Raw genomic sequence first — 21,729 nt, 5'->3', positions numbered from 1 at the left:
CACAGTCGGTACATTGGTGCTTGATGATGGGAATACGAGCTTGGGAGAAGTGAGGGGGGCCCTTCATGGGTTGTTCTGTTTGTATTCGCCAGGCTATCAACAAAGGTTTAGGTATCATTAGTTTTCACAAGATGAGGTTGAGGAGGAGGGTAGTAACGTCAAGAAGAAAACACCAAATTCGCAGCAAAATTCATTTCTAAACAATGTCGCTCACGTACATTCGGACTTCAAACTACCTCGAAGCCTAGGTGGCCATCATCTTCCTCACCTTCTTCTCCACTCCCTCTTCAAACTGGCTGACACCACCCTTATCAAGCAACGTCATCTTGCCCCCTTCCTTCCCAGCAACGAGCTTATACACCAGTCTCCTCCTTTTTTGCTCCTCCTCGTCTTCCTCACCATCGTTGGCTTCACCATCACTGTCCACATCCTCATCCTTCAGATTCTCCACAGCACCCTTGACGAACCAACGGTCGTGGGACACCAAGACAACGGCGCCGGGCCAGTATCTCAGCGCTTCCCGCAGGGCCGTGACAGTTTCGTAGTCAAGATGAGTTGTCGGTTCATCCAGCACCAGGCAGTGTGGGTGACTCCAGAGCAACCTGGCCAATTCGCAACGGACGAGCTGGCCACCGGAAAGTTTTGCCAGCGGCACATTAGATGCCAGACGGCCTGGGAGACCGAGAGATCCTAGCAGTCCCCGCACGTCTGGTTCTTCCATCACTCCAGCAGTTTCGGACATTAAAAGAGATAGAGCGGTGAGAGATGGTGTTGCCCGGCCAAGAGATAGCAGGCTGGTGACTGCATGCTGGGAATAATACCCTAGCTTGAGCCGCGGGTGTTTCTGAATTGCACCGGACATCGATCCAGAAGTCGACGAGGTAGGATCCGAGACTAGTAGCCGGATGAGTGTCGACTTGCCAGCACCGTTGAGACCGACAATGCCAATGCGGTCGCCCATGGAGACAGACAGGGTGATGTCTTGGAGCGTCGGTACAACCAGGTGAGCCGGCCTGCCTTTGATCTTGTAGCGGAAGCTGACATTCTCAAGTGATATCAACGGGCCGGGGAAGCGGAGGTCTGGCGGAAGAGGCAAAGAGATAGACACACACTTGTCATCTTTAGGGATGTCAATTGCCTCTCTTGCCGATTCGTGATAGCCAGCCATGTCACGGTTGAGCTTGAATTTGTGGCCCTTTGCGTTAACTTGCATGCCCCAACGGTCGTCGAGCTTCTTTTGACGGGACTTGGCCTGGCGGAGCTTGTTCTGGTCGTCGTTCTTCCGGCCCGCAGCCATATTTTTTTGGATGGAGTCTTGAATGTGGGCTTTCTGCTTGTCTTGGGCGTCTTTCATCTTGGTGAGGTAGAGCTTCCGCTCGGCCTGGGCAGCCTCGTAGGTTGGCAGGTCGCCGTGGAAGTAGGCGAGGCCCCTGTCTTTGAGTATCATCAGATCAGTGCACACCGTGGAGGTGAAGTCGCGATCGTGGGACACCAAGATTAGAGTGGGAGGTGTAGGGTGAATATCCTCCAGCCCCTCCAGGTACTTCTGAAGCCAGATGATACCGAGAAGGTCGAGAAAATTGGTCGGCTCGTCCAGAATCAGGATGTCTGTCTCCTGAAGCAGAGCCACGGCAAGGTTACTCCGCATCTGCCATCCTCCTGAGAGGGTGTTTGCGGGCCTGGCCATGTAAGTATCCGTAAACCCTAGGCCGGTCAAGATTTTCTTTGCCTGGGACTCAATGTCAGCCAACCGAGTTGGTTCGACTTGTAGTTCCAGCTCCACAAGCATATCTGCCGCCTCTTGGATCTCTGCTTGCAGTATCTCGGCCGAGATTTCCTCCTCTGGCTGATCATTCCTGTTGTATGGTTACTATCAACTGTCCTGGTACCTCCGAACAAACTCACATCTTTTCAGCTTTTTCAACCTCCTTCTCAAATTCCACCAACGCCTTTCTGGCCTGTAACCCCCTCGCTCCGCTCCTTAGACTGGCGTCCTTGTCCAAGACAAACAGCTTCTTTTGCATTCTCTCGTACTTCAACTTCCGCACAGCCCTCAGAGTCCCATATGGGTCAGGATCGTTGACTCCTTTAGTCAATTGTTTGATGTCCCTCTCCACCTCACCCTTAGCAGTAGCTCGGTCTACCACCTGCTCCAGTACTGTCTGCCCTCCTGTTTCGGGCCCTCCGTCCTTCCACTCATCGTCGTCTGCGTCGTCAGGTATACCAGTCTGTTGGAGTATTCCCACTCTGACCTCCTCCGGTATTCCGGGGATAAGCTTCTTGCTGATGGCCCTCAGCAAAGTGGATTTGCCAGCCCCGTTGCGGCCGACAAGAGCGTATCGTGCGCCCGCCTTGAGCTTTAGGTCGGCATTGCTCAGGATCTCGGTACCCTCTGCTCCAGCCTTACCCTTCCCTTTCTTTGTAGTTGTTGACGAGGGGGAAGAGGCACCGGGCACGATGGTGATGTTGAGGCCTGAGATGTCAAGCTACAGAGAAGTTAGTGGGAAAATCAAGTGTGATAGGTGGGAGGCAAACCTCGCGGTAGTTGGGACGATCAGAGATGTGAAAGCGGGTTTGTTTGCATGTGCAAAGAATAGTGGTTGCGGAAGTGGAGTTGGCGGATGTCATTTTTCCAGGCTATTTGAGGTTGGGCGGGAGGCAGGCGGCTCAGGCTCTACAAAGAGTGGAACAAATTCCGCAGTTGTCAAAAACCTCGATATCAAGGGCACACAATGGCTGAATGCCCTTAGAGATAAGATGCGATGGTAGTCGTGAGGAATCGGGCTCTCTTAAACACATAGAGTCTGCGCTCTCTCTCGATGTCGGCGTGAGATGCACGATTGCAGGTGTCGGTTTTCTGCTTCACTGCCTTTCCGGGCCAGTCAGTGTTGGTGATCATGAGCTGTTCCAACACAAGTGAGACACAACTGCATGGACACTGACGGCACGCTGCTGCCCCGCGCGCATTTCTGTCCCGGCACCAACAGCACTCAAATCCCGCCCCGGTCTCCATTGGACGGCTGTGAACACGGCCTGTGACTCACGCCGGGCCGTCAGTCGGCGAGCGGGTGCACTGTAAGGGCACGCCAACAGGAAGCCATAATCCAATCAACATGCATGTTGTTAGTTATGTAGACAAAAATGATGGAGAAGCAAAGTTTCTGTTAGAAGGACAATCTTTAATTCTAATGATGTCTAATAAGATGTTAGAGCCCGGCTGAAGTGAGAGGCTTTGGGATCTGGGATGGACCGTGCGCAAACCAGTAAGTCGTGTAACATGATTGGCCAGGCCTCACTTACAACACCTTTTACCTCATCAATGCCACAAGGCTGTAAGTGATCTGGGTCTGTCAAGTGCCTACCACAACAGAATTTCACAATATGTCAGAGCCCACGAATACATGGTGGCAATGGATCTGTATCCTTTTCATTTTTTAAATTTCATCAGCTGTCAAGACCGGTGATCTCTTGAACCTGCATGATGTCCCCAACGAGCGCGGTCGAGGGACATATTGGTCATGTTGGAACTTGTTTTCGAATGCTCTGAGATATCAGGACTACTCCATACTGTTGTGACCATTAAAGAAGATCTTTAAATATTTTTTCCTTGCAAGGCCGGACCTTTGATAGAGGTAACTACCTATACTTGTTCAACAATACTAATTATTTTTATGTACTATTGATTGTTTACTCCCTCTTCATCCACCTCAGCTTAGTCTCAAAATGATCCAACATCCCCAACAGATTCCCCGGCTCCAACTTGGGTTATGCGGTTTTAGGAACAACGAAGACCAAACCGGTGTATGGTTCTACCATTCAAATGTGACATAAGTTGATTACATCAGAAAATGATGAGTACAAAGCCCATAACATGGATAAGAGCTGCTGGACCAGTTGGACTCCTATGAAGCCTTGTTGAACAGAAAGACAAACGCCCGAACCATGCCGCTACTTTGTATGAAACCGCTCAGGACCCAGCTTCAAACCACCCGCCTCAACTCTCCCCAAAATCAAACACAGAAATCATTGGCCCTCAAGCAGCTCATACCACTCCGGGATCTCCTTCACCAGACCCCACATGTACTTCTCCAGCTTCGCCGAACACTTGGCATACACCGTCGTGGCATCATTGTACTTACGACAGTTGCTGAAAATCAACTTCATATCCGCAATGAAATCCTTAGGTGTCGCGTATGCATCGTGTTCCAGTCTCTCCTCTATCGTAGAGAGATCCATCGGGTTGGCTATAATCTTATAATAGTCCGGAACTTCATCTCTATTAACGGGGGCCAGAAAAGGCCACGCCTGCTTGTGGTTTTGGATCTGGTACAGGAAGCGTCTTATCTCCTTGAAGTGAGGTCCGCGACGAGGGAGACGGGCCAAGGCATCCATGTCTGGGGACCAGCCTGTGGCTCGAATGGCCAGGATGGAGAGAGGATCGATGGGGGTAAGAGCGGCGCCGCTGTTGCTCTGAACGATCCATTGAGCAGGCGGCTGATGGACGACATGGCTTTTGCTCAGAGACCTAATCTTGGCCTGCACGGTCTCTTTTTGTTTCAGAAGCATACGACCGGACTCCAGATATCGAATTCGAGGGACCAACGAGCAGAGCATTAGCGTCCCTCCCTCGTAGTCCTTGATGTAACCCATCCATATGGCCTTGTCGAGGGTGATCTCCTTAGAAAATCCCTGCTTTTGAAAGTAACCCGTCGCGTAATTGTCCGCGTATGTGAGGAAATGCATCACTGGCGAGGTTGCCTTGACGTAGTCCTTGAGATGGGCCATTAGGTGGGCTCCATATCCTTTGACCTGCTGGTCGGACGACACGGCACAAAACACAATCTCGGCAAACTCCCGCTGGCGGAACTCTCGAAAGGTTATCCCGCCTATGACCTCCAACGGTCTCTTGATGATGGCAAGCGACAGATGGGCGCGATCGTAGACGAGGCGGGCAATGTAGTCCTTGGGCATCTTTGGAAGTTGCTTTTGAAACAGGCACTTGAGGCCTGTCAATATGATCATGTGCTCTCGGCTGCCGTCATTGTTGACCACGCGGAATTCGATTTCACCGTTTCGTTCCTCAATAACTGCAGGCTACATTAATACCAGATCAGCAACGCGGTCAGGGTATCCAAACTAGGACTGAGATAGCGGTGGCAGTTACTCACTTTTTCGGGGAAAGGAATCCTCAAAGAGGCAGCTGGGAGTTTGACCGAAGAACTCGTCACTGGCACATCGTGTGAGAGCTTTATTCTTTTGGCGAACCGAGCCGCAAGCGGTTCTTGGGAGTCATCGCGCTTTCCATTGCTCATCTTTTTGGTTCTCTTGTTTGAAACGGGTGCCATGTAATTGCGGAAATTGTAGTCGTTGTGGGTGTTGGAGGTTGGGTGTTGAAGGTTGGGGTAAGGAGACCAGTCGATAACAAACTTATCGTCGGTGCCGACAGCTTCTTTTGAAATTGCTCACTAGATGGGAAAGAATGCCTCGGAGTCGGTAGGTAGGTTGCCTGCATCGGCAGGCAGTATACCGTTCCACTGCCACGTGACGGTGATACATGTCGCACTGCGCACAAAAAAGGCAACCTTGTTCAACAAGACGGGAAATAAGACATGGAGCCAAGAAAGAGAAGTCGGCAATATATAATTTGAAGTCTGCTGTTGTCGTCGAGTTTGAACACAGCGTCTGCTGGACTGACCGAGTCAGATGGTGCTATATGACGAAGAAAAGAAAAGCAGTAAAAAAAGTATAGTATCGTAGTGATGTTGAAAGATTCGATGCTCCATCCTTTGCCCACCGGGTATCCAACCAAACCTCACCCACAATCACACATACACATCCCCGCTCATCCGAATTATTGCGTAGACCAACACCCAAGCCGCCCCCGCCCGAACCGCCGCCACCAGCCCCTCATGTCTCATAAGACATAACATCGTCTTTCGCACTCATCAAAGGCCTCTCACGGCTCCGACTCGGGAGCAAACTCCTGCTGGTTCGCACTGCCCTTCTCGTCCCTGACACGTCCCATCTGCGCGGCAAAAGTGGACGTCGGCTTCCAGCTTCTCGACTTCCTTGGTGTAGTCTCCTCCATCATCGTGTCGATTTGTTCGAGTGTCAGACCCTTCATTTCAGGAACCAAAAAGTACGCAAAAAGTGTCGAGCCGATGCAGAGAGACCCCCAAATGAAGAACACCCTGGGGCCCAAGTTGGCCGAGCCGGGTGTGTTACCCACCATGTAAGGGGTGATAACGGCAATGATACAGTTCCAGAACCAGTTGCAGGCTGTCGAGATACCAACACCACGAGAACGGATGGGCAGCGGGAAGCACTCGCCGATGATGACCCAGCCGACCGGACCCCAGGTGGAAGCGAAACAGAAGATGTAGATGCAAATGAAGGCGATCATGACTTTGACAGCAGCGTCGTTTTGGGCCTCCGGGCGGCCTTCGGTTACACCAACGATGGCGACAATGAACTGTGTGATGACCATGCCAACACCCCCCCAGTTAAGAAGAACACGACGGCCTAGTTTCTCGACAGCAATGAAGGAAATCGGCGTGGACAGAACGTTGACGAGAGTAGTGACAAGGGAGATGAAGAATGGGTTTTGGATCGTGCCAAGCTGCTGGAAGAAGGTGGTGCCGAAGTAGAAGATGAAGTTGATACCTGGTTTTCTGGGTCAGCATCAAGTCCCACGACAACGAAAATCTCCTTGGCTTACCGGTGAGCTGCTGCATCATTTGCATGCCAGAACCAAGAAGGGTACGTCTGAGGTTGCTGTTGCCTTTGCGCAGTGAACCCTGAAAGCAAGCAATCCACGAGCCGATGTAACTAGTCTGGGGAATAATCTGCATCTCATACTCGTGGTTTGCAACAATTTCCGCCAACTCATCCTTGATGTAATCCGAGTCCAGTGGCTGACCACGAACTTGCGAGAGAGACCTGGCGGCAAGATCTATTTTGCCCTTCATGACATAGTAACGGGGGGACTCGGCTGATATTCAAGTTAGTCTGCCAGTTGGACCTTTTCAGCGCCCACACGAGACCACTTACGCAAGATAAAGAGGCCGATGCCTAGAATGATGGCCCATAGGAACTGGACGCCGACTGGAATGCGATAGGAACCGGTGTCGTTTCGGTTCGAGCTGGCGTATGTCACGCAGTTGGCGAGTAGAATACCAAGCGTGATACAGAACTGATACCCTGACACAAGAGCACCACGAACCTTCCTAGGCGCAACCTCGGCCATGTACAGGATAATAACGGCGGAAATGAAACCGACTCCCACACCTGATACCAAACGGCCCATGACAAATAGCACTTCCTGGTTGGTCGAGATGATTTCGAGAATGCATCCGACGCAGAAGACGAGACACCCGATGATGATAGTAGGACGGCGGCCGAGGAAATCGGCGACATCACCGGCAATCAGAGCTCCAAAGAAGGTACCGCAGGAGAGGATCGATGTCATGAGAGACTTTTGAGAGGAAGGAAGACCGAACTCGGTTTTGGGGACATCTACTGGTTCTCCGGTTTTGTAGTTATACTGCAATCCTGTGTATAGAGTAATGAAATAAGGCATCCCCAACACACCCGACATCCATCCGGTGTCATATCCAAAGACTGCACAGCCCTTTGAGTTAGCCAACCTCGACCATATGCCACTACAGGGCAGACAGACTTACAGATACCACCAAACGCTGCGAAGCCGCAGAGTAGATAGGCCTTGAAGGTCACTGGAGCTTCGATCCTGGACAAATCGGCCGTACCCGAAAGCGGGTATACCACCGCGCCCACCATCCTGCGTGTGGTGTTTAGAGATACCTAGTGTTGTTTGATGGTGATACAACTGCCCTCACGTCGGGGTGTGTGTGTTGGTGAGTTGAGAGCAAGGGTGGTCACCCAAAAAGTGTGTTGGCCCCTGACGGGAAAAGGATAATATGAACGAGTGAAAGAAAAAAAGAGCGAAGAGGCGGGTCGATGATGACAGAGCGGGTTTGTTCGGCTGGGAGAGAGTCTTTTGTGAGAGCTGGAAAGAGGAGAGACCACGCGACAAGCACGGCTAAGGGGGACCAGCGAGAGCGAAACCCTAGGACACCAACAAGTAATAGTCTTCTTTGGGGGCCTGGACCTGAGACGATACAAGCATCTCCGTTGTCGAAGATGCAACAAAAGACGCTAGCAACGGACGGCGCAACACAAAGACAAGCCGTGGTCGTCGAGAGAGAGACGGACGGGAATGGAAGGATGTAATAGAAAGCCTGGGGAGAGACCCCCATATACTTCTTTCTACGTACCTCCCCACAACAAAGGGGCAACGCAGGCACAAACCCAGCCTCCTTCCCCTGTAGCCATGCAGTCGGCCACTGACAGCGGCCTTGGCATATTCGAATCCCTCCCAGCGGAGCGCGGTGGGAGTCTCGCGTGTCTCCTTCGGCTGAGGGAGCGTCCACTTTGCTTTGCTAGCACTGGCTAGTAGCACTTGCGACCTATCAGGCTTCGGCTCCCGGAAAGGGGTGTCTGTCGGCACTGGGCTAACCGGAGGGATGACCTGCAGTGACACACAGTTCTCGGGCCTCCGTGTTTTCGCGACAAATACTTGCCGAAGAAAGAAACCCCTGTTGCCAGCGTTCTTGTCGACATTAGCGGCTGGGTCCGTAAGGTAGACTTCCAGGAACTCTTCATGCCAGCCGTTTGCTCGGCTTTCATCTTCCGTACCAGGCGTACCTCATGAAGAATGCTTCTTCCTTCATGGCATCATGGCGACCGGTAAATTCGGTCAAGTTGCTTCCTCAAGCGCCCAAGCACTCACATCAAAGGGGAGGCATTGCGAGAGAACAAAGGCACCAGCTGCTGCCAAGTCCGATCGTTTCCCAAAGCGTCTTCGCGGGGACCCCTACCAGCCAACGCTGGTTCCACAACCTGGATTTTCCTGCTGTTAGGAGCGGTGGTCAGACGCCCCCGCCAATTGGCGTCCATCACCACCATCCCAACGTCCTTCAACCCTGGATTCGGCTACCTCCCTCCCCGCGTTCGTGGGATCGGTGTGTCGTGAGGGTGTGAGAGCGTGTCGATCATATTATCTGGTGAGAAGTTTGCTGAGGCGATTCACTTTTATCCCACAATCTCCTTGTTCAATAACGCCAATTGACGAGGAAGACGGTGAAACTTTTGTGGACATCGAGGCCTCAAACAAATGGAGAAAAAGATCGCGAGGAGCAATTGATCTGTTTAAGGTTTCTTGGCGGTATCCATGGACAGGGGTTGCGAAATTGGGGTACAGGGGGGAAGAAACTGTTAAGCTCGTCAAGTTGCCAGGGGGTTGGACAGAAAGCTCCAGACCCGCGGTCCCTTGCGAAAATCAACTGATCGATGATGACCCGTTCAAAGGATACAGGCCCACCCCCACGGATTCTTTTTTCCTGTTGACCTGTTTGTCCAGACGTGCCAGCATATTCGCAGGAAAGGTTGCTTCCTGAAGTGATAAAAGGGAATTCAGTCCCTCCTGCATTCTTCAGCACCCTGACGGCCAGTGATGAAACCAGTTTCTTGTCCTTGGCTGCGTTCTGACTGGTCTTTTCGCCAACGTTCTTTTCCCCTCCCCATGCCCACGTCAGCCAAAATCAATAAAATCCTGTGTATCGCCACATCACCCAATCGGGCGAGATCTCACCAAGACAAGAAGCAACATGCAGTGTCGATCTTGCTGGGCGACAAGACGGAAGAGAATAGGGAGCGTGCTGGGTGATGGTGAGGCTACCGTGGTGCCAGTCCTACCGCGATTGGTGATTGGAAAGCAGCGCCACTCCGTCTCGAGGCTTGGTGGCTTTTCGAAGCCTGTCCATTTGAGGGCTTGGCCAGGCTTTGAGCCGCAACTTGGACCGGGAAACGACATACTAGTTGAGTTGAGACACAGGTAGAAACAGCGTGCGGGGCATGCACACTCTGAAGCACTGATCGCTTTTTATCCATCAGCTTATCGGTCCCAATCATCAGGATGATCGACCGCCAATGATCGCGTACGTCGATCAGCCACAGGCGGCTCAGCACGGTCCCTATCATGAATTTGTTGATCATCAGTTGTATGCTTATCTTGGCGTAGATGTCGCGACCTCTCGTCGACCGTTCATCACGAGGTTGTCAGAGCCTGTTACGCTCAGACTCTTACTTTGGTACATTAGGGCAAGGGTCTGTTGGTGCAGGTTTTATGTTGGTAGAAAGTCAGGCTGTAACTGAGCAATAAAGGCGGCGTAAGGCCTATTGCTTCTTCTTCTGAGAATTAGATCAAGACTAGATTAAAAGCTATTTAGGTAAGGACTGGTGTAAGTAGCCAGAGAAATCCGCTGCTCTTAAATAATTCTTAAGTAGTAGGCCGAGCTGAGTGGGGAACTGCATCCAACTCGCTTAAGATACCGCATTATAGGTACCATCCCAGGTGCTATTACTATCTGGTCGTCTAGTGTCCTCCTATCCGCAAGTCTTATGCTATTTATTCCAGCGCTATTACCCCGCGATTAATTATCACGGAGTTGCTCCTTGCTTTATAAGTTACCGCAGTTACGTAATTAACTATACATACGTAATTATAATACTAATATAGCTTAGTAGGTTATAATAGGTTTTTTCTTCTTTATAACCAATATTCTAGAGACAACATTAGTTACGCTTATCTTCTGCGTCGTTAAGCTAAAAGACAGTAATATCCAAATATATATAGTAATATTAACTAGTCTCGCGACTTTTTTTTAGTAGCTTCTATATTTACTAATAAATGCAGATGTCACAGTTAAGCTAACAAGCAGGATAGATTCTATGCAGGGTACGACGCGCACAGCTAATTGTTAGTAAAACTAATTAGATAAAGAATAGCTTTATTTATAGGATTATTATTAAAAGTTAATAATTTAAGAGAGGATTTTTATTAAGAAATAATAATATAAAAAACTAAGAGGTATATATATATAGAAAAGCTAATTAATAAAAGTAAATTATTCCGTAATATATAATATATTAAAATAGGTGCTATTAAGACTTGTAAATATAGGCTCAAATAGCTATCGGCGCAGTACACTAAGAGCAAAGAAAACTTTGACTGCAGCATTTGATAGTTACCGTAGCACTAAAGAAAGGAGAATTATAGGGGCGGCGCCCTGTAATATATAGAAGAGAATTACTGTAATATAAGCTTGTAAGGCACTAATAAGTATAGTAAACTAGTATATTAATTAAACCTTATAGTCTAAAAAATACTATAGTAAATAGGGTGTAAGGCAGAAGTTTTATAGGCCATCGGCTTTTTACTTACTCCCTGAGGGTAACTCCGTTCTCGGGCCTAAACGTCCGTTTCCGGGCCCGAACGCCCGCTAAATACGCTAATTAAATATAAGGTTAAAGGCTACGTTATAGGCGACGTTACGCTACTATTATAACCCTAGTGTAGGACGGTTATGGGGCTACGAAAATAGGGGCCAATTAGGAAAATGTATAGGGAAACTAATTATAGTAAAGGACGAGTAATTAATGCGATTAAGATATTAAGTAAACTAAATAAAAGTAATTAGTATAATCAGGGCACTAAGTAAACTAAACAGAAGTAATTAGTATAATTAAGGCACTAAGCAAACTAAGCAGGAGTAATTAATATAATTAAAGCACTAAGCAGACTAAATAAAGGTAATTAGTGGCCTTAAAGGACTAATTACGGCTTAATATAAGGACTATATATACGGAGGAATTAGCTAGCGTAAATAGATAGTTCCGCAATATATAATATAAATTACAATCGTTAATATTTAAACTATTATAATAGAAATAAGCTATTATTATATACTATTTAGCTATACCGAATTAGGATTATTTAAAAGTACTTTTAACTAATATCCTTTTCAGAGGTTCTAGATAGGGGTTCGTCACAGCTACCGTTTAACTACTGTAAAGTACTGGCCTTAACGCTCGGCTTTCCGGGACCTCGGATTGCTTCCGGAGGCCGAGCTTCCGCTCCGGTAACCGCAGTTTTTAAACACTATTAATTTAAGCTATCGTATTGCCTTTAAGGCCCTATAATATATAGGGCTTAAATATACTATAAAGTCTATAAATAAAAGCTATATTTTTATATAATATAAATTATAATCGTTAGTATTTTTAATTATTATTAGTTTAAGGTACGGCTACTAGCTTAAAGATATTACTTTAAAGTGCGGCTATAGGCTTAATATTATAGCTTAATATTTAGTAGAGCGCGGGGCACACTATAGACTAATCGCTAGTATAAAAGCAAGGACTAATTAAAACAAAATTATTAAGATCGAGAATCGATTTAAAAAAATTAATTTTTAAAAGGATAGTATCGAGAAGATTAATAGTTAAGTCTATCGATTTAGGATAGTATTAGGCTTAGCATAAAGTCTATATATATAGAGGAACTAGCTAGTATAGATAGATAGTTCCGCAATATATAATAATAGATTATATTTACGGTATTTTATATTTATATTAAAATACTTTATTATACACTATTTAGCTGCACCGAACTAAAATTATTTAGAAGTACTTTTAACTAATATTCCTTTCAGAGTTCTAAGTAGAGGTTCGTTATACTTAAGGTCTTTTTATTAAAAAAGTAAAAAAGTTAGGCATTTAAAGGATTTAGGGTTTAGAGGTTATATATATAAGCGGTCTGCTTCGGATATTGTATTTTAAATAGATCATCGACTTTTATTTCTTTATATTTTGTGCCTTACACGCGTGCAGGCAATTCTAGCTTTCTAATTAGGCCGATTAACTGCTTATTATATAGTTTGCGAGCCTATAGAGTTTTTTCTTTATTATACGTAAAGTGCAGCTTGCAAGCAAGCTACTGTCACGTAAGTATGTTTATTTAGAGACCTTATTAAGGGTATATTTATAGTGTTGTAGTTAGTTTATATGTTTTCTTACTATTTCAATATAAGGTATAGTAAATACTTAATTAATTGCTACGGGAATTAATAGGAAATAGCGCGCCTAAAAGCGCTAAAAGAGTAGTGTCTAAATAATCCTAAAGTAACGAGAGTAATTTAGAATAATTCTTAGCACCATGATCGCTAAAAGTAATTTAGAATCACGTTTAGCGAAGTAATTTAGATAATTCACTAGTCTATATATATAGGGAAATTAGTTAGTATAGATAAATAGTTCCGCAAGATGTAATTTAAATTATTGTTATTAGTATTTAAACTATTATAATTAAAATAAGCTATTTATTATATATTACTTAGCTATACCGAACCAAGATTATTTAGAAGTGCCTTTAACTAATATCCATTTCAGAAGTTCTAGATAAAAGTTTATCACAACCGAACTAAAATTGTTTAGAAGTACCTTTAACTAGTATCTGTCACAGCTTAGTAGGTAAGTTTTAGGACAAAGCAATAGTTATACCATACTAATTAATTTATTGTAAGCTATAGAACAAAAAGAGAGGAAATTCCAACAGTGCCTGCAAAGCAGGGCTTTTTGACAAGGCAAAGCTTTGACCACTTGCTCTCGCTCCCAGAGTCCCACATGCCCCACGTGGCCTGCACGTACCCAGTATCCATCAGTTCGTCAGTGTCAGGCCAGTGCCGTAACAATATCCCTTTCAGAGGTTCTGGATAGGGGTTCGTCATAGCAGAGGATCCGTGGGACGACTATAAGAACGAAGCTTTTCGCTTGCCACCGCTGCTGTGAGTGGAACTGTGTGTAGACGAGGGAGCCTTCGATGAGTGCGGCGTCGAATGCGAGTGGTGCGAGTGGTGAGCGTGCGTCTTGCCACTCCGGTGCTTGGATAACGTAGGCGGAGTCGGCTGGTGGACAGGCTGGTGTTCGACGACTTCGTAGTCGCCTTCGTCTTCGTAAGTATCCAGTAGTTCGATGTCTAGTACAGTCAAGGTAAGTACTTCTTCAGCGACAGGATGGAGGCTGCTGCCGCGTTGCTTCTCGTAATACTCCTTTAACTCGTCTCTCAGCGCTTGTAACTGTCTCCTTGCGTGATCCTGTTCGTTCTTAAGGTGCTTCCGGCCCTCCTTATATTCCTCGTAAGAGTTAACTAAACTCGTCGACCTAATAGGAAACTAGTAATATCTAAGCGTGCCGTTTCCGGCAGGAGTTACGTAGTGCGCGTAAAAGTTAAGTTAGGTACCATTCGTGGTAAAGGTTATAATACTTACGTGTCCAGGGGGGTCAGACTTTCCTTAGAAAGCGAGGGCCTGGTTCCGAGCGTAAACGAGTGCTGCTCCACTATAGGAGCTCTGCAGCGTTGCTTCTGCCATACTCCCGTCGGGGCCCTTCCATTCTCCTGCTATGTGCGGTAATGTTACCGCACGAGGGTTATCTTTATAGAGGACAGCCCCTAGGACAAGTTCGTTAACCGGAAACGGGAAGAAGTCCTTCATTTCTAGTCCTTCGACGAAATCCGGCTGGGAAGCGGATAGGCTATAGTTAAAGCCCACGTCCTTCGGGAAGGCCGTAAATGCCTAGTTAAACGCTCGGTTATATCTCTTATCGCCATATTTTTTTAATAATTCTATAGTCTCGATAACCACAGTTACTTCATTAGCGGCCCTGTTAACCCGGTCGACATAATCGCCGTATTCTAACTCGGTAGGCGAGGCCGTCCCGCGGGGTAGGGCGCTTCGTTAGTAGATCTCCTCCAAGTCCTTAGGAGGCTTGGAGCTAGAGGGATCGAGGACGCCGTTCTTATACGCCTGGATAGCAAAGCCAGAGGCCGTAGTCGAGATAGTCTTCGTCGATCCCGAATCATCCGAGGGGTCGGAGGTCTTCTTCTTACCCATCTTATTAAAGAGGGCCAAGTTCTTTCGCGTTAATCGTACTGGCTCCGATGTTAGTCGTGTCGCCCGCGCTTGCTTCGCTTGTGGCTCGGCGTCGTTGTTGCTATCTAGCTATCGTTTTCGTGGCGGCGGATTTACTGGAACTTACTTTTCTTTGGCTGGCAGAAATTCTGCCTGTAAAAGCTTCGGGGAAGTTTGTTTCTTATCCATGGTAAAGAACGAAAGAAAGGGGGTTTCTGTTCTTAAAGAGCTGGTCGACAAAGTAGGCCGCTTGTGTTTGGAATTTCGTTTAGGCGATATAATTAATTAGGCGTAGACAAAAGTTCTAGGCAAGAGTGGCTGGTAACGATTGGTGAAATGGTGAGAAAACACACAAACCAACCACAACACCTCAAATATACCCTCAACAGGGTCTCTGAATGAACACACCTGTGTGACAGTAGCTCGCTCGCAGGCCGCACTACACGTAGGACAAAGAAAAGACTCTATAGGCTCGCAGGCCACATAATAAGCACCTAATCGGCCTAATTAAAGGGCCAGAATTGCCTGCACGCGTGCAAGGCACAAAAATATAAAGAAATAAAAGTCGATGTCCTGTCTAAAATAGAATGTCCGAAGCAGACCGCTTATATACATGACCCCTGAACCCCCAAATCCTCCGAGAGCCCCACTTCCTTACTCAAACCCTCAGGCCTGTGGCCGCACCCCAAACTATTAATTCTCCTGATTTCGTTCGTGAGGGGTCGCTCACGTAACCGTCTAATAAGGTGGCAGGGTTAGCGGCGTGCACTACGCCGCGCACCGCGTCGGGGTATTTTTGCTAATCGTTAGGACTATACTAGTATACCCTACACGTTAGTTAAATATTAAGCGGCTTCTATATATTTTCGTTATTACTATAGTCTTTTTACTTTATAGAGTACTTTATTTATAGTTTTTCTTTGCGCTAAGCGAGGATTTTCTTAACTTTTTATTACGAGTATAATGTGAATATCCGAAACGAATAACTAATCGGGAAAGCGGAAGCTTAGTGACTAATTAAGAGAGAAGAGAACCGACTAATAAAAAGTAAATCATTTAGGCCCGAGGAAATTATACGTAATTCTGGGGAATTATTTATAATCTTCGAGAGTTAGTCGTGATCTTGAAAGAAAAAAAGTAATCTACATCTTAGTATTAGGCCTATATATATAAAGGAACTAAATAATTCGTAAATAGTTCCGTAATATATAGTTTATAATTTATATTTACGGCATTTAGTATTTATATTAGAATATTTTATTATATATTATTTAACTATACTAAATTAATTATTAAAAGTTACTTTAAACTAAGTATTTCTTTTAGAGGTTCTATATAGTAGTTTAAGGTGCAGCTACAGGCATAAAGTCTTTTTAATGAAGGGGGTAAGAAAGTAGGGCTTTTAAAAGATTTGGAAGTTTAGGGGTTATATATATAAACAGTTTACTTCTAATATTTTATTTTAAATAAGACATCGACTTTTGTTACTTTGTATTTTGTATTTTGCACGCGTGAAGGCAATTCTGGCTATCTAATTAGTTTAATGCGGTGTTTATTATATAGCTTGCAAGCCTATAGTTTTTTTTTCTTTATGGTGCGTAAAGTGCAGCCTGCGAGCGAGCTACTATTACGCAGGTATATTTATTTAGGGACCTATTAAGAATATATTTATAGTGTCGTGGTTATATTTATATATTTTCTTACTATTTTAATATATATTATATGAAACTTAAAATAAAGTATTTATTTAGTTTAAACTAATATTATAACTTTAGTATAGGACGGTTGTGGGGCTACGGGAATAGGGGCCAATTAGGAAAACGTATAGGGGAGCTAATTACCGTAAAAGACGAGTAATTAATACGATTAGGGCATTAAATAGACTAAGTAAAGTAATTAGTATAGTTAAGGCACTAAGCAGACTAAGCAAAGGTAATTAGTGGCCTTAGAAAACTAATTACGGCTTAGTATAAGGACTATATATACGGAGAAACTAGCTAGTATAGATAGATAGTTCCGCAGTATATAATATAAGTTATAATCGTTAGTATTTAGACTATTATGATTAAAATAAGCTATTATTCTATATTATTTAGCTGTACCGAACTAAAAAATTTTAAAACTATATTTAACTAGTATTCCTTTCAGAGGTTCTAGATAGAGGTTCGTTATAACTAATTTTAAAAAATTACTTCGATAATAAATATAATAAAAGGAAAAATATTATTAAAAAGTATTTTAAGTTTCTAAGATTTACAAAAATTAAAGAAGTATTAAAATAGTAAAAAAATATATAAACTAACTATAATACCTTAAATATACCTTTAATAAGGTCTCTAAATAAATATACTTGCGTAATAGTAGCTCGCTCGCAGGCCGCACTCTACGTAGGACAAAGAAAAGACTTTATAGACTCGCAGGCCAGATAATAAGCACCTAATCGGCCTAATTAGAGGGCCAGAATTGCCTATATACGTATAAGTTATAAAAATATAAAGAAATAAAAGTCGATGTCCTATTTAAAATAGAATGTCCGAAGCAAACCGCTTATATATATAACTCCTAAACCCCCGAATCCTCCGAGAGCCCCACTTCCTTACTTAAACCCTTAGGCCTATGGCCGCACCTTAAATCAGTATTTAAAAAATATAATAAAAGTAAGTATATTTAAAAACAATTAATTAACTTTAAGTAAATCCGGTTTATTCCCGATTATATTATATTATTTAAGGTAAATGTACTATTAAAGTAGATGCTAATAAAGCCTATAAATATAGGCTCAAATAGCTATCGGCGCAGTACACTAAGAGCGAAGAAAACTTTAACTGCAGCATTCGACAGTTACCGTAGCACTAAAGGAAGGAGGATTACAGAGGCGGCGCCTTATAATATATAAAAGAAAATCACTGTAATATAGGCTTGTAAGGCACTAATAAGTATAGTAAACTAGTATATTAATTGAACCTTATAGACTAAAAAATACTATAGTGGATAGGGTATGAGGCAGAGGTCTTATAGGCTATCGGCCTTTTACTTGCTCCCCGAGGGTAACTCTATTCCCGGGCCTAAACGCGCGCTTTCCGGGCCCGAACGCCCGCTAAATTCGCAAACCAAATATAAGGTTAGGGGCTACGTTACAGGCCACGTTGCCGCTACCGTTTAATCACTACAGGGCACGTTACTACTACCGTTTAACTACTGTAGGGCACCGGCCTTAGCGCTTAGCCTTCTAGGACCTCGATTGCTTCCGGAGGCCGAGCCTCCGCTCCGGTAACCGCAGTCCCTAAACACTATTAATTTAAGCCATCGTATTGCCTTTAAAGCCCTGTAATATACAGGGCTTAGATACACTGTAAAATCTATAAACAAAAGCTATATTTTAATATATACTTTATAATAAAATTTATAATAAAGAATTAACATAATAATTTTATAATAAGCTTATAGAAAAAAGTAAAAATAAATTATACTAATAGAAATAACCGAAAGTTAGTAATAAATATATTATAACAGTAGTTTATATTAACGATTAATAATATTAATACCGAAAAAAACGTAAAGATTTATACAAATAAAAAGCGTATTAACTTAATAATAAAAAAACTAGTGTTACGGAATTTATAGTTCAGGGACTACCTTTACAAGATCTATAAAGATAAATATAGTTTAAAAGCAGTTTAAGTTGAAAAACTATATTAAATTCTTTAATTACGGAAAAATCGGGTATTTTAAATGAGATTATTAGGTACTTAAAAGCTGTTCGTTACCGGGGCCTCGATAAATCGTAACTAAAGCTTTCTTTTACGGTTATTATTGTTTAATATAGTCTTTACAGTAATATTTTAATTTTCTGTAATTAAGGTATCTAATTCTTTTTTTTATAGGTTAATACTATATCGCGTCGAATTTTGCAACTCTACAATAGGTTTCTTATAAAGTATTTCTTTAGCGTAAAGAAACTTATTTACTTATATAAATTTAATAAAGTCAAATTAAACTAGTTTAGTTTTGTAAATATCTCTCAATTAATCGATTATTAATATAAACTATTATTATAATATAATTTATAGATTTTTTAAATTAGTTTTACTTTAATAAATTTATTTTGTTTTTATTCTTTTACCTATAGTCAAATACAATTATTTCAGGTCTATTTTTTTTAATTTAATTATAAACTAATTTATTTAAACTTTACAGCGTAATTTGATATTAATTCCTTTTAGCGAAAGTTATATAAATATTAGTTAATAATACGTTCCTCGTCGGGATTTTTCAAAGTTTGCTTTAAGCTTTTTTTCGAAAGTAGCATAGCTTAAAAAATTATTTTTCGTATTAGGGTTGTAATCGACAAGCCTTTTCTTAAGTAATTTCGTTAAAAAGATTTAAATTAAATAAAAAAAATTAAACTAAAAAAGTAATTATATATATAACTTTATTTATTACCTTAAGTAATTTATTACTATAGAAAATAATAAAAGCTTATATTTAAATATAGTAGCTTTATATGTAATAAACTTTTATCCAGAACCTTTGAAAGGGATACCGGTTAAAGGCACTTCTGAATAATCCTGGTTCGGTATAGCTAAATAGTGTACAATAATAGCTTGTCTCAATTATAATAGTTTAAATACTAATAATTGTGACTTGTATTGTATACTGCGGAACTATCTATCTATACTAGCCAGTTCCTCCGTATATATAGACCTCTATCCTCCAAGTACCTCCGTACCTGGCTTACTACGCTTACTAGTGAGCCAGGTAAGCCGGCTTACTTCTGCTAAGAGTGAGCGCCCTACTGTTCTGCAGTTCCGTCGTTTCTTTCTACTTAATTGGCTACTATAACCAGCTGCAGTCTCCATCTTGCTTTACTATATAGTTGGTCTGTGACATTATATAATTTTCTTTATACTGTTATATTAAAGTAGTTCTGGGAACTTAAGCCGTCAATTTTTGTTAAAGTTTATAATAATTACTTTAGCGGTACTAATTGCTTTAAAAAGTCTTTTATTCTCTTCTTAAAATCGCTTAGTGTCGTAAGTAGCGTTTTTTTTAATTATAATAAAAAAGTTTAGCGTCGATATAATTATTTGAAATACTGTTTAGTAATATAAAATAACTATCTAAATAAAACCTTTTAAAATATTATGCCTAAACTTTTACTTTAATACGTTAAAATAAAAGTTTACTAATATAGAATTTATATTAGTAAAAAGTTAAGCTATATTTAAGTAATAAAAACAGCGTAATGTATATTAGTTTTTTCTTCAAAAATTAAATAAAAATTTAGATTAAGAATTATTTAGGTTAGGACTAGTATAAGTAGCGAGGGAAACTCGCTACTCTTAAATAATTCTCAAGCAATAGGCCGAGCTTGTTGGGGAACTGTGTCCCGGTGACTCGCTTGAGACACCGCATCACAGGTGCCATCCCAGGTGCTATCATTACCTGGTCGTCCAGTGTCCTCCTGCCCGCAGGTCTTGTGCCATTTCTCTCGACGCCATACCCCGCGATCAATTGTCTCGGGGTCGCTCCTGGCCTCGTGGGTCGCCGTGGTTGCGTGACCAACCGTGCTCATGTGCTTACAACGCTGACATGGCTTGGCAGGTTGTAACAGAGCCACAAACGAGATCTCCCTTGTGAGGCTTGTTCCGCAGCTGCAACTGCAGCTCCACGTGCTACCAGAGAAACCGCGAGTGTCCGAAATGGCAGATTCCGTGAGCCGCTTTGGTTGCTTCTTTGTCACCAATCTCGCCATGAAGAGCTTCAAAGAACAAAGTTGTTGTCGACTCTCAAGTCGGTTAATCAAAGCGGATCCCGATGATAGCAGATGCGAGCGGGTCATCGCATCGTCGTTAATCGTCAATTGCTGAGTGCCGTGATGGGATGCGACCCTGCCAGCCCTATCCACAGCATCAGGGTTGTATTCGGGCCGAGCCTTACAAGATCCCCCTTTTCGTCTCGATTTCGTCACCAGACACACCCAAACACCGTGGATTCGATTAGCTGCCGCTGTGGGTTTGATCGATTTGCAGTGAACGACGGACAGTTCGAGCACGAGTGGGGAAGGCGCCGTTGCGCTATCATCGGATGGGGTGGCACAGGCGGTTGTCGACATCTGGATCGTGAAGATCAGGTCAATACAATTGCCATCATTTATAAAGGAGGGTCGGGAAAGGGTTATGGTTCGATGCTGTTGCTCTTTGGTTGCTTCCCGAGGGCATCAGATCATCAGCCATGTTTTTCGTCGTTGTCTTGTCTGTGTATGCGAGACTGGCCATGGTCGTTGGAGCGTGGGGCCTAGTTATGAACATCCAACCTCGAGGTCTTCAATACAGTTCAAGTTGCAACCACCCAGGCCAGAGAGGTTACGAGGGGCCAGCAGCAATTTGGAAGGTTTCTGTCAAACAGACCCTGCCCCGGAGTGGAAGCGAAAGGTTGCACCCAGGGAAAGAACCACCTATTTGTATGGCTGAACCTGCAGCGAATCTTAATACCACAAGCATGACCACCATGGCATTTACGTGAAATTTTGTAGCTGCAATAAACACAAAACAGAGCGACACCTTCTGAGGTGCAGAAGGTATGAAAAAGAAATTGAAAAAGAGGAATGGTTGATTTCGTCCAGGCTCGAACTGGAGACCTTCAGTGTGTTAGACTGACGTGATAACCAACTACACCACGAAACCATTGGTTGTTGATGCATCAGATTTTGAAATTGGTATATATGTTGGGACAAACGACAACACAAGCAGTTTAGTCCAAACCTTAGCAAGGAAGGAAGGAAGCCAAAATCTTGAACGAATGGGGCACCTGACACGAGGATAGCTAATAACTCCAGTATCTAATATGGACACACAACAGGCCTCCTGAGAACCTACTTCTTCCCATAGTTACAGCCATC

At 43.7% G+C, this 21,729-nt stretch overlaps 4 protein-coding genes and 1 non-coding gene across 5 annotated transcripts; all 5 read right to left on the bottom strand.

Annotated features, from left to right (window-relative positions):
* Positions 1-218: 218 nt before the first annotated feature.
* QC763_122860 (uncharacterized protein) lies at positions 219-2,995 on the bottom strand. Its single transcript, XM_062908851.1, has 3 exons — positions 2,536-2,995; positions 1,906-2,486; positions 219-1,856 (listed from the first exon to the last, which is right to left on the bottom strand). The coding sequence occupies exons 1-3, from the start codon at positions 2,626-2,628 to the stop codon at positions 245-247; spliced, it is 2,286 nt and encodes a 761-aa protein (XP_062772005.1). The 5' UTR covers positions 2,629-2,995; the 3' UTR covers positions 219-244.
* A 584-nt stretch (positions 2,996-3,579) lies between these two features.
* Positions 3,580-5,512, bottom strand: GCN5_2 (histone acetyltransferase; the record flags this gene model as incomplete). Its single annotated transcript, XM_062908850.1, is given in 3 exon segments — positions 3,580-5,094; positions 5,169-5,387; positions 5,402-5,512. The coding sequence occupies 3 exon segments, from the start codon at positions 5,510-5,512 to the stop codon at positions 4,024-4,026; spliced, it is 1,401 nt and encodes a 466-aa protein (XP_062772004.1). The 3' UTR covers positions 3,580-4,023.
* A 444-nt stretch (positions 5,513-5,956) lies between these two features.
* QC763_0026800 (uncharacterized protein) lies at positions 5,957-10,206 on the bottom strand (the record flags this gene model as incomplete). The annotated part of the gene is made up of 5 exons (XM_062905463.1): positions 8,725-10,206; positions 7,683-8,629; positions 7,051-7,620; positions 6,719-6,991; positions 5,957-6,663 (listed from the first exon to the last, which is right to left on the bottom strand). Exons 2-5 carry the CDS (start codon positions 7,795-7,797, stop codon positions 5,957-5,959), a joined length of 1,665 nt encoding a protein of 554 aa, XP_062772003.1. The 5' UTR covers positions 7,798-8,629; positions 8,725-10,206.
* A 4,448-nt stretch (positions 10,207-14,654) lies between these two features.
* QC763_0026790 (uncharacterized protein) lies at positions 14,655-15,017 on the bottom strand (the record flags this gene model as incomplete). Its single annotated transcript, XM_062905462.1, has 2 exons — positions 14,655-14,910; positions 14,956-15,017. 2 exons carry the CDS (start codon positions 15,015-15,017, stop codon positions 14,655-14,657), a joined length of 318 nt encoding a protein of 105 aa, XP_062772002.1.
* Positions 15,018-21,440: 6,423 nt separating this feature from the next.
* Positions 21,441-21,514, bottom strand: QC763_0026780. Its single transcript has one exon. It is a non-coding gene; the product is annotated as a tRNA-Val (tRNA).
* Between the last annotated feature and the right edge of the window lie 215 nt (positions 21,515-21,729).

Source organism: Podospora pseudopauciseta, chromosome 1 (genome assembly GCF_035222475.1).
Source record: "Podospora pseudopauciseta strain CBS 411.78 chromosome 1, whole genome shotgun sequence".
Taxonomy (NCBI): Eukaryota; Fungi; Ascomycota; class Sordariomycetes; order Sordariales; family Podosporaceae; genus Podospora; species Podospora pseudopauciseta.
The sequence above is the reverse complement of the archived record's forward strand: the minus strand, read 5'-3'. Positions and strand labels throughout refer to the sequence as shown.

Bases quoted from the DNA above. Each gene is read 5' to 3' on its own strand.
- QC763_122860 (XM_062908851.1), bottom strand. From the start codon at position 2,628: ATGACATCCGCCAACTCCACTTCCGCAACCACTATTCTTTGCACATGC. The intron at 2,487-2,535 runs GTTTGCCTCCCA...ACTTCTCTGTAG, and splicing joins ATCGTCCCAACTACCGCGAG to CTTGACATCTCAGGCCTCAA. The intron at 1,857-1,905 runs GTGAGTTTGTTC...ACCATACAACAG, and splicing joins GTTGAAAAAGCTGAAAAGAT to GAATGATCAGCCAGAGGAGG.